Source organism: Anoplopoma fimbria, chromosome 13 (genome assembly GCF_027596085.1).
Source record: "Anoplopoma fimbria isolate UVic2021 breed Golden Eagle Sablefish chromosome 13, Afim_UVic_2022, whole genome shotgun sequence".
Lineage (NCBI taxonomy): Eukaryota > Metazoa > Chordata > Actinopteri > Perciformes > Anoplopomatidae > Anoplopoma > Anoplopoma fimbria.
In genome coordinates this window covers 27,452,706-27,464,776 of record NC_072461.1, presented here as the reverse complement: position 1 = coordinate 27,464,776, position 12,071 = coordinate 27,452,706, and the positions used below count along the sequence as shown (strand labels likewise).

General features: G+C 39.3%; 1 protein-coding gene across 1 annotated transcript; it reads right to left on the bottom strand.

Annotated features, from left to right (window-relative positions):
* Nucleotides 1-6,018: 6,018 nt before the first annotated feature.
* Nucleotides 6,019-7,267, bottom strand: LOC129101796 (protein FAM163B). The gene is made up of 2 exons (XM_054611723.1): nt 7,175-7,267; nt 6,019-6,474 (listed from the first exon to the last, which is right to left on the bottom strand). The coding sequence occupies exons 1-2, from the start codon at nt 7,265-7,267 to the stop codon at nt 6,019-6,021; spliced, it is 549 nt and encodes a 182-aa protein (XP_054467698.1).
* Nucleotides 7,268-12,071: the final 4,804 nt, after the last annotated feature.

The window sequence follows — 12,071 nt, the reverse complement described above, 5'->3', positions numbered from 1 at the left end:
AACAACGTAGCGTAACAACGTAGCGTAACAATGTAGCGTAACAGCAAAATGTAACAACCAAACATATCAACGTAACGTAACAACGTAACGTAACAACGTAACGTAACAAAGTAACGTAATGAAGTAGACAACAATGTAACAACAACGTAACATAACAGCACAAAATATAACAACCAAACATATCAACGTAACCTAACAATGTAACAACGTAACAACGAACATAACAATGTAATGTAACATAACAACCTAACGTAACAACGAACGTAACAACGGAAAAAGCTAACTTTCTTACGTCACATTTTCTGACCGAAATTGCTGAAACTTAAAATGCCAACATTCATTTATGGTGACTGGGCTGAATGTTGACCAGCACAGTGTAAACATATAAAACATTTAGCTTTAGAAATAAATCTTTCTTCCTGTCCTAAAAAATATTTTCCTGACCAATATTATGTCAAGACTTCAGTTTAATGTGATGAACTGAGAGAACAGACAGTTAATGCTCCTCCTTATCATCATCATCATCACAATTCTTATTATCATTATACTGCATCTCAACCACAAAGCAAGTTTTCATCAGCTGTTATTGATTATGTACCAGTTCTGGTAGAAAGTCTTCCTCTAACAACAAGTGGAGTCGACACTCAAACCACCTCCATCACCAGTTAGCAGCTCGACCTTGTTGAAAAGAAATCTGTTAAATTATTTCTCAACCGAATATACTGCATGACTAGAATATTTAATACAGATACTGATTATGGGATATTATTTAATTGTGTTTCAGTTTGTAGTCTGGCATGTATAAAGTTTTATATTTCCATTCCACCCCACTGCCCGCTTGGCGCTGCGCCGGCACGCCTGCGGGATATGGATGCGTATTTATTAGTCATAGCACATTTTCATTTATCGTGACGCTCCTGATGCCAGCCGGCGGTTATTCATCGGGTCGACTGAAGCCAGTTGTGGTCCCTGTGTGTGACAGAGGAGAGTTAATACAAACACAGAGGATTCCTGACACTTGAAGTATGGTTGAAATGTATTCAGACGTGTACATGTATGTCTCATTTTTAACTATTGTGTACTGTGTTTTTATATAACTGATACCTCTTTGTACAAAACGTAAGTATGGACATTGTGTACTGTTGATAATAAACTGAAAACCTAATGGTACTGACTTGTATTTCAATAAAATAACAGTTCAAATAAACATATTGGCCTCTTTGTCATTTTTGGGTGAATTTCATATATTTGCTCAGGTACCAAGCATGTTTCTTCTTAACAAATAATAAAAGGAATAAAAAAAAGGGTGAAAAATCAGTACTACCTAGAAGCATAAAATACCCACATAGACAGTGCATTCAGAAAAATGTTGTTATGTTGCAGCTTTTTAAAAGTTTTCCTCATTGATCTAAATTCAATAGATCAAATGCCTGACCCCCATCGCAGTATGTTTGTGTGTTGTGTGTGATGAATATTTGGAGAATGAATGTGAAGGATTCATTCTCTCTGCTCTGCTCTGCTCCAGAGGGATACCAAACAGTTTAGCATCATTTGATAAACATTGTATATGAAGTCAGTTTCACACACAGAGCAGCTGCAGCAGAAGCAGGTTTGACAGCAGCTGACGCCCCCTGCTGCTCAGCATCAAACCTCTCATCTATTGAACTGCAGGGATTAATAGAAACATCAACTAATGAAGCAGAGAGGAAACAGTTTCATTCTTCTCAAAATCAAAGTGTAGAACCTGCAGCTTTGTCCCCTTAACGCCATGAATGGATTCGTGTCTTAACTATGACTGTAAGAAAAACCTCTATTGTCTATAAAAAGCACACATTTCAATCTGATCTCATGGAAAGGCTTATAAATTGAACGCCACTTTTTACAGATGCCTTGCTTGTCATTTAATGCCGTTCTCATTTCCAACTCGAATAGGTACGGGTTTCTTTTAGTTAATTAAGTAACGTAAACTGTCACATACCGAAGCAAGTTTAAACACGTGGTTAACGTTGTGTATTTAAACAAATCTACTTGGTTGTGTTAAGTAAAGGATTACGTTTGGCTTCAAATACATTTTTGTCCATAAATTAAAATTACGTATGTAAGTTAAGTAGTCAACCTAAACCGTAAAGAACACACCAGTCGCTTGTTTCACGCTTGCAGAGACGAACAAAGAATGAAAAGATTGGTTGGGTTTAGGCAACAAAACTACTTGGTAAAGGTTAGGAAAAAAGATCATGGTTTTGTTCAAATAATAACGTAACAACGTAACATAACCTAGCGTAACAACATAACATAACAACATAACGTAACAACATAACGTAACAACATAACGTAACAACATAACGTGACGTAACAACGTGACGTAACAACGTAACGTGACGTAACAACATAACGTGACGTAACAACGTGACGTAACAACGTACTGAGCAATGTAACGTTACATGGAAACAACGCAACCTAACAACGCAACCTAACAACGCAACGCAACAACGTAATGTAACAGCGTAATGTAACAACGTAACGCAACAGCGTAACGTAACAGCGTAACGTAACGTAACGTAACAAGCCGAAAGTAATAGTTTACGTTCAGTTTCACACAAGACACAAACACCGGTCTCCTGGATGAAAGTCCTATGTTTGTTATTTCCACCATTCTTAGTGGACTTTCTTGCTTCTTATACCACCATGCATAAGAATGGTTCATTCAACCCAACAAGGACAACATCACACATGACCTAGCAAAAAAAGACCACACTGACTCATTTCTGAGGGAAGCCTACCAGAATAAACAGCATTTATTTTATTAGCAGCGTACTATTTCATCATACATGTTGCCCTCATGTTACAGTGTAAATTTGCTTTGTTTAATTCCATCTGAATGTTCATTTTGGGATAAAGGAAAGAATGATGTGCAGCTCCAGCTGTTTTCTCTACTGATGTGAAGTGAAGTACCAAACACTCTTCTACTGTGCTATCAATAAGAAGCTCAAGAATCCGTTTCAAATGCTCCATAACGTCATGTTGGTGCAGAACCCCGGGCCCACAGCACAGCGTCTATCTACAGAATGATGTTTTTAACAGGAAGTAAACCAGAGATCACAGTCATTGGATCATTGAATGCTTCAGAAAAGCCCTTTGAAATGCGATTTGTTTTCTGCACTGCGGCGCTCCGGAGAGAAACAGGAACTCACACACTGAAACACTCACATACTGACATTATGAGCAGCTGCTCTCTGCTGTTAGAACCAAACAGACAATAAAAACACAATGCTGTGCTGACAAATCTACACAAGTGAACACAAACAAGCTCCATGTGACGTCTGCAATTATTTTTGATTTCAATTTTTTTTTTTTACAATTCTTTGTCTTGTTCAAGAGATGAATCACTGCGGTCAAGATTGCAATTTTATATATATATATATATATATATATATATATATATATTATTGTTATTATTATTTTACTTTCAACTTGTCAAGCAGTTGAAAGTAAAAATTACGGAGAATTATTCAGTAATTTTCACATCAAAAATGTGTTTAAAAAAATATGTCACTAATCAAAAATGTAATTTATTACAGAAATAATAAAATTGCATCTGATAACAAAATTAACTCCTGCTTGTTTAAATTCTCATGAACAACTGACATTTCGTCAAAATTCTGGATATTGTTCTGAATATTGTTAATATATATAATTCAATGTGAAAAATACTACAATACTGTGCCCTCTGATACTTAAAGTGAAGGAATCAGTGTTTAAAATCTTACTGTTGTGTGCAAATTCGTAATTAATGCTTTCAAATTGTTAATTCATGTGCACAAATTGTTCTTTTACCCTATGACACCTGCCAGGGGAATTGTCGATAAAATAAAAAATAATAAAAGTTGTTTCCTTTTATTCTCTGCATTGATTTGAAACCTTAAAAGCAGCTCACCCCGTCACAGGTGTTTTAGTTTGTCTGATTGGAGCTGGACTCAGTAACCAGGCAGGTCAAGTGGAAACACCTGTGAAGCTTCACCACAGTGAGCAGAATATCAAACACTGTACAGTTGTTGCTACAAACACAAATAAAGCAAATTGTCCGTGTGAACATCCACTTGGAATATTTGTCCGTGCATAAATGAATCACAGTCAAGTAGCAATATAAGTACACAGTAAAAGTACACATATACACTGTATGTTCAGCACTGGAGCAGAGAACTGGTCTGTTGGAGAACGGGTTGTGCACAAATAATGGATCTCTAGAAACAAAGTCAAGTGACTGTAGGTGAAGTCAATGTGAACAGTCTCCAAATAAACCGTCCCTAAACTGAAGCTCCTGACTCAGGAGACCGACGTGTCTTCTGCTTTATTTCTTCTACAAAAATACTCTTCAAGGAGTTATTCTTTAGTTTCTTACTAATAAATCCCATAAAAAGACCAAAACCAACATGTGTCTCAATACTTTTCAACTTCCTGTTGGTGTCTCTCTGTTACCAGCGCATTGATTCCCATTGAAAAAGTAAATCTTCAATAATACAAATCTTAATAGTCTCATTTGTTAAAATTAGTTTCAATAATTTCCTTAAACAGCTGGTCACTGTCGTTTTTATCACACAAACAGGAGGAAATAATGAATTTGGTTGGGAACTATTTTCAGCGGTGTATTAATCCACATTTGGTGCTCTAGTGAATAGTTGTTTGTGGGGTTGAGTCAGAATAAACTGCAGTGAGGCTCGTTGATGTGTTTTAATGGAGGTCTATGGCTCAGAGGAAGAGATATTAGACTTTGGCTACGTTCACACTGCAAGCCTTGGTGCTTAAGATAAGATTATTTTTATGGTCGTTCAATTCATTTTTTATGTGGCAAATATCCAGCCAAGTATCATGGCAATTCTTGAAATACTCAGGAAATACAATCTATTTGTTTCATATACATGGACATGAATTGCATGACGGAACAATGGCAAAGGAAAGTCAGTTAAGATTTTTTTCATAGTGGACACAAATTAAACGCATTAATTTCACTATGCAACCTTCAGAGCAAGTATTGTAGTATTACATATCATATACAAATATGACTTATGGTGGGCGGGAGGTGGAGGACGATGGGTCCAACAAACACTTTTAAACATGAGACCCAAGGGTTTGGTTTTGTTGCCTCAATCTAACTTTCGTTATGTAACGTAATGGACTCCTGTCCATGTACAGGAAAACAATATATCTATCCAGATGTAAGATAATGATCATATTTGTATGATCATTTGATTCCGATAGGACTGTACAGACTGAGGTTGTGTTGCAAAAAAATCTGACCACATATGAAATGGGCTAAAATCAGAACTAAAAAGAAAGGATTTCATGTGATTTGTGCTGTTCACACTGTTCAGAGTTTATGCCTGCAGTGTGAACATAGCATAGATACAAACACAATACTTGGTATTACTTTCACATTCATACATTCAGTGTTGGTTTCGGTCCGCACATGGGATTTATTGACAACAAAACCAGACTAACCCTTTAAAAGAGCTTCCAGAGTAAGCCAGCTACTTAAACAGCCATCAGCCTCATTTAAGAAACCAGACTTATTTAGGCTATTTGGGATTATTACCTCCACTTCTGTCTCGTTTTGTGGTGCAGACAAACAAACCAAATATGTGTTTAATTTACCGACAAAATCTCAAATGGTAAATTGTCTTGTTTATACTTTGAAACACATACATTGGTTGGCTACTTAACTAGATAAGTAGCAAACAAGCTAATTTTCTAAACAAAAAATCAGACAAATATTGGTCACAAAATGATCAGTTTTATGTCAAAACTGACAAAGATAAGTCTGGTCAAATCTGTCAGCGACAAATGCATTCAGCTGTTAGCAGTCGCTCCAGAGCTGCAGACCTCCAATATGTCTGCCGGAAGATGTGTTGCACTTCCCAAAAGCCCTCAGAGTTGTGCTACATCGGTACACAGTATCAACGCTGCACACACAGCATGTTGAGTTAGTGCGTTAGTGCACACATCCCTCCACATTGCCCGCTCCTACACGTCGGTGCTGATGCTTTGGGTGACCACCTCCTTCATGGTGACGGAGCGGATGAGGTTGAGCTTCTGGTAGAAGCTGGCCAGGTCCATGGGCAGCTCCAGGTCCTGCTGCTGCACAGTCCTGTAGCTGATCCTGCGGCCGCCGTTGCACAGCCTCTCCGGGTGCTGCAGGTAGAAGGGCAGCGAGCAGCGGGCGCAGGACGGGCAGAAGGCGTGTGCGCGGTGGCACCTGCGCGGCGGAGGCGGCGGCGGCGGCGTGGAGCAGTAGCTGGCAGGCCCGTTGGCCTCGGTGAGGAAGGTAGGCGGGTAGTTGTCCGGTTCGTCGCAGTAGTGTTGTGGCGTTGGAGGCGTAGGGGGAGCGGACAGAGCCAGGGGCAGAGTCGGAGACATGCTGGACAGCTCCGGTTCCTCCTCCTCCCCCTTCTCAGACTCCTCCCTCTTACAGCAGTAATACTGGAGCGGTAAAATAACAGGAAGAGAGCTTAACGGTTACGAATTTTGTTAATGTTAACAACAACATGGATATTCGTATATATTGGCAATATGGCAAACACTGGACTTTCACCCAGGACACCAGTGTTCGTGTCCCATGTGAAACCACTTGAATTAGCAAATAAGAACAAACTGACTTATTTCTGAGGGAAGCCTACCAGACTAAACTGGGTTAATTTTATTAGCAGCGTACTATTTCATCATACATGTTGCCCTCATGTTACAGTGTAAATAAAAGTTTTATTCCATCTGAATGTTCATTTTGGGATAAAGGAAATAATGATGTGCAGCTCCAGCTGTTTTCTCGACTGATATGAAGGGAAGTACCAAACACTCATCTACTGTGCTATCAATAAGAATCCGTTTTAAATGCTCCAGCACAGCGTCTATCTGCACTATGCTGTCTTTAACAGGCAGTAAATACATTTTCAATATACTGGTAATATGGCAAACATCAGACTTTCACCCAGAAGACCGGTGTTCGTGTCCCGTGTGAAACCAAAGGTCACCATCAGATCAACATTTGAATGTGTCCAGTACTTAAAAACTAATGACATTCAAATCAGCCTCAGCTGTACTTTGTGTTTAGTGCTAATTAGCAAATGAAATAATAATAAAAGTGCTTTAATTAATGTTCTGGTAAAAATGAAAACATTCCTACCTGCAACCTACATAAACACAGTACTGCGACGATGGTCAGTAAGATGACTGTAGCCAGAATGCCTCCTGCGATGACCACTGTCCCGGCTGACATTCGAAATCCTCTCCATCAACAGCCTGCAGGGAGGAGGAAGAGGAGGAGGGGGACGAAAAGGCAGGAGAGTAAGAAAAGAGGAGGGAGGTGGAAGAAGACAAGGGAGAAGGTTGAAGACGATATGGAGAAGGTGAAGAGTTAAGAGAAGGACGAGAAGGAGAATAAAGAAGGAGAAAGGAAAGAGGAGGAAGGTGTGAGGTCATTAACGAGAGGATAGAGGAAAGAGGAACAGATGGGAAAAAGATAATGAGAGGAGGAGGAAGAGGGAAAATCAAGGAGGAGGTACAGATGGAAAAAGGTCAGAGAGAGCGGACGAGGACAAAAGATGATGAAGAGGAGAAAAGAGAGAGGAAGAGAGCTGGTGAGGAGGTGAGGAGACGATAAGAAACAAGAAGAAAGAGAAACGAGTGGAATGAAAGGTTGAGAAAGATGGAGGTGGAGGGAAAGTGAGGAGCGATAATGATGTTGCTATAAAATTTTACGAGCTCCGAAATGTTTAAACCGTTTTCTCCTGCCAGCAGCCATTACTGAAAATAATGCTGATGGATTTTTCTCCGTCGCGGTAAATCAAGCCGAGTCACAAGAATGAAGTCGGCCAAGTGCAAATATTAGCAGGTCGGACTCTGAAGGCGGAGAACGTGGCTGATACTCTCACTGATGACCACATGTGTGGCGTTAGCAGCAGGAGCCACATTATCAATTTTGATAAAAATAAATCTGTTATCCTGAACAAAACGCCACCTGAGAATATATAATATCCCCCATTTCTCTTTACAGCGGAGAGCTCGATGAGAAGATCAATACCCCTCTTGTCCATGAGGTAAATATGAAGCTACAGCCAGAAGACAGTTAGCTTAGCTTAGCATAAAGACTGGAAACAGGAGGAAAGAGCTCTTTTTCCGCACAGCACTCACTGATCAACACGTCAGATCTCGTTTGTTCAATCAGAACAGAAACCAACGTGTAGGAATGACGACTAAAGTGAACGCGTAAAAACAAGTTCCGTTATTTTTTGAGGCTATGTCCGTTGGTAAGGTACCAGTCTGCCAGTCACTCCCTGCTTTTCAAACCTACAGTTTAGGGATGATTTTGAGAAATGTCCCTCTGGTCCTCATGAGAACTCAGTTTTAGATCGTTGCAGCAGAGATTTTTCAAAACAACTTTGAATGTGCAGAGCTTTCAAAACTCCTGATTCTGTGTATCCACATGGAAACAATGACGTCATCGCCTCAATTCATGCCATCCCATTGTTGCTTTGTGTAATTGACGCCACACATGCGCATCACTTTTAGCTTAAGTTGTTTGGCCGTGTGCCAGAAACATAAATAAACGGTAATGAAATGGGTGTCTAATAACTCTAAATAAATAATGAACTGCTAGTGTCTCAGATTGTTCTTCTTCTATGGCATCTAATGCATCATTGACATAGACTTTATCACTACCTACAGGCACGCCAAACTCGTTTGAGCTTTGCCAATTGTTTGTGTTGGATGGACAAAAAGTTAGTTTTGTAAGTGAAGGGGAAAATATTTGTGTACAAGTAAACATGGACGGATTACTGAGTGGGCCGGTCAGGCAAAGGCACAGGGGCCCCTTGACCTTAACCTACAAAATGTAACTCAAGGAGACGCGACTAGGAGGAGACCAAAACAGCTGCAAAGAGACACAAAGTGATTATGAAAAGAGGCAATACAACCATAACGCCACACAAAATGACTGCAACGAGACACAAAGCAAATACAAAAAGGGCCAAAATAATCGAAGACAAAAATATTACAAAAGCAACAAAATATTAAATAAGTGACAACTTTAAACAGACACAAAATGTACACAAAGAAACATAAAACTACAAAAATAGATAAAATACTACAAAAGACCAAAGTAGCAAATAGAGTAAAAGAGACACATAACAACTATAAAAACAACCACAAAGACACACAAAGCAACTTAGACTTAAAACTATCTCAAAAAAGGGCCAAAACCGTCACAGACAAAAAATAAATACCTACAAAAACAACTATAAAGAAGGTTCCAAGAGGCTCCACATGACGAGTTTTCTTCACATGTTCAAAAAATAAAGTTAGGAAAGCGATAAAAATAGCTTCTGTGTTTGGCTGCCCTCAAGAAGCTCAAACTTTAAACTTTTTTGTGATTTTCTAATAATCAGAATAAATGAATGACCATAGAAACAAACATAAATCACTGGATTACTTTTCCAAACCTGCAGAGGCAACGGCTGGAGTTAAAATCAGCTTCAATTTTCTTTTAGTTCTAAGCAGATTTATGGATTCTTCTCCGCTAAGAACATAAACAAGATTAACGTGGTTCAAAGTTATAAATATACATAGATAAACTCCAGACTGGCCTCAAGGTTCAGACGTTTATGCAACCGGATGAAAATCTAAACAAGCCTCTAGTTTATGGTTAGCATTTCATGGGCAAACTGCATTCCATTAAACACTTTGCATTTTTCAGTCCAAGGCGTTCCGCTGAGCGCTCCCAAAAGCAACCTGACAATCAGACAACAAGGCAGCAAACAGAGCGCAAAACCTCGGCTCACACCGGAGCAGGGACCGCTTTAAGGCGACTTATTGTTCGTCTTCATGCACATTGTGGAAACAGAAAATGATAATCGTCTGCTGGCTGGAAGCTTTACTGGACAGCTTCACCAGTGTTGGATCAGCTCTGGCGAAAAGAGACAAAAAGAAAGGGTTTCTAGATTCAAAAGTAATAAGTAAGAGGTTTCCAAAGAATATCTGCATTCACTTTTTTGAAGTGTTAAACATATGGAGGAATAATTGAGGGGAAATGTGACACAAGAAACTTCAAAATTCACTTTCCCTTCATGTTTTATGCAATAACTCTGGAATTAAGTGCCCGTTTAGCAAGTGTGAAGAGAATACAAACACTGAAGGGATGGCAGCACCGTTCCTCCACCTTTAATGTGGCGACGGATGGAAACCCCCCAAGGCTTCTGCTTGACTCATCAAATAACCTCCTGAAGAGTGAAATCACTCATCCCTGATGTTAGATTAGTATTATGAATTTCAATTATGAATTGCTAATATACCGCTTTCCCTCATGTTTAATACAATAAACCAGGAGCATGTTTAAGAACATGTGCACTGATGAATAGTAAAAACACCAGCAGGCAGATGTGAAGGGATGTGACTGAAGAGAAGTCATCATCATCATCATCATCATCATCATCATCATCATCATCATCATCATCATCATCATTCCCTCTGCTCCCTGTGTGGGTGTGACGAGGGCAAGCTGAAAAGATAACAAACTGTCTGACCAGATATGTTTGTTAAAATAAAATCGTGTGTAGAATTAAACAAAAAGTTCATTTTTATACAAACCTGAAGCATTCGTTTACAAATTTCCAATTATTCCAACACCACATGAATGCATCAAAAATGCGCTACAGTGAAACATAATGTGTGTACAAACCAGGCCTCAACCTTCTGCTGAGTGAAGCCAATGCTAAAGCTGCATTCTCTCTCCTGTCCACCAGGGGGCGACTCCTCTGGTTGTATAGAAGTCTATGAGAAAATGACTCTACTTCTCTCTTGATTTATTCCCTCAGTAAACATTGTAAACATGAGTTTATGGTCTCAATCTCTAGTTTCAAGTCTTCTTCAATACAGCATGATGTTCATTTAGTAAATGATGCTCCATTTAGAGTCAAACAGACCATAAAGCAGGGGATGCTTTAATTCTAATAGGATTATTATTATATTATATCCTATTATATTCTATTTATCTATTCACCACCATCCTGGACACCTATACAATTTTTAAATGTTATCCTTTTACTTTGTTATTGTCATCTCTAGGAATTATTTGGATAAAAACACACGTTTCATACGCTGGCAGCTGCGTAGACCTCCACCAACAGATTGACAATGGTCACATTGTCTCTCTCTCCTGGACTCCACACAGCCTGAAGCCACCAAACTCACATATTAGAAGTCACATTCAGTCACAACGGTCCACCTGAACTCTCAGCATCATCTCTGCCAGCTGCCCCTCTCATCAGCACCCGAGGGTCCGTTCATCACTGGCTAATGCAAAGGGTTTCTATAGCGACGGAGCTTTGGACATCAGCATCCCCGAAGGTCAGAGAGTCATTTACACCCACACAGCCAGTCAGCATCAAACACAGATCACCGGACAGACGCTCACTCAGGTCAGCATCCTTCCACCACTCATCCCTCCATCCACCATCCATACATCCAAAATCCATTCATCCATTGACCATAAATCCATCCATATATCCATCAATTATCCATCTATACATCATCCCTCCATCCAGCCATCCAAAACCCATCCATCAATCATAAATCCATCCATCAAACTTCCATCCACCATCCATCCAACCAAAATCAATCCATCCATCCACCATTTGACCATAAATCCATCCATCAAACATCCATCCATCATAAATCCATCCATCAAACATCCATCAACCATCCATCCATCATAAATCCATCCATCAAACATCCATCATCCATCCATCCATCAAACATCCATCATCCATCCATCCATCAAACTTCCATTCGATCATTCATTCATTCATTCATCCATCCATCATCCATCCATTCATCGACCAAACATCCATTCTTCAATCCATTTAACCGTCAATCAGTCTATTTAAAAAGATTTTGTCTAATGATTCTACATTTGCTATCCATCAACAAATTGGATTAAAAGAACAAAGCAAACATGGATTAATCCCTGCTGAAAATACAAATGCACTACGACATATCCTCCAGTGAACCTTTTTTTTTAATTAAAC

Excerpts from the sequence above, each read along its gene's own strand:
- LOC129101796 (XM_054611723.1), bottom strand. The coding sequence starts at position 7,267 with ATGTCAGCCGGGACAGTGGTCATCGCAGGAGGCATTCTGGCTACAGTC. Across the intron at positions 6,475-7,174 it reads TGTGTTTATGTAGGTTGCAG|TATTACTGCTGTAAGAGGGA; the intron begins GTAGGAATGTTT and ends TTACCGCTCCAG.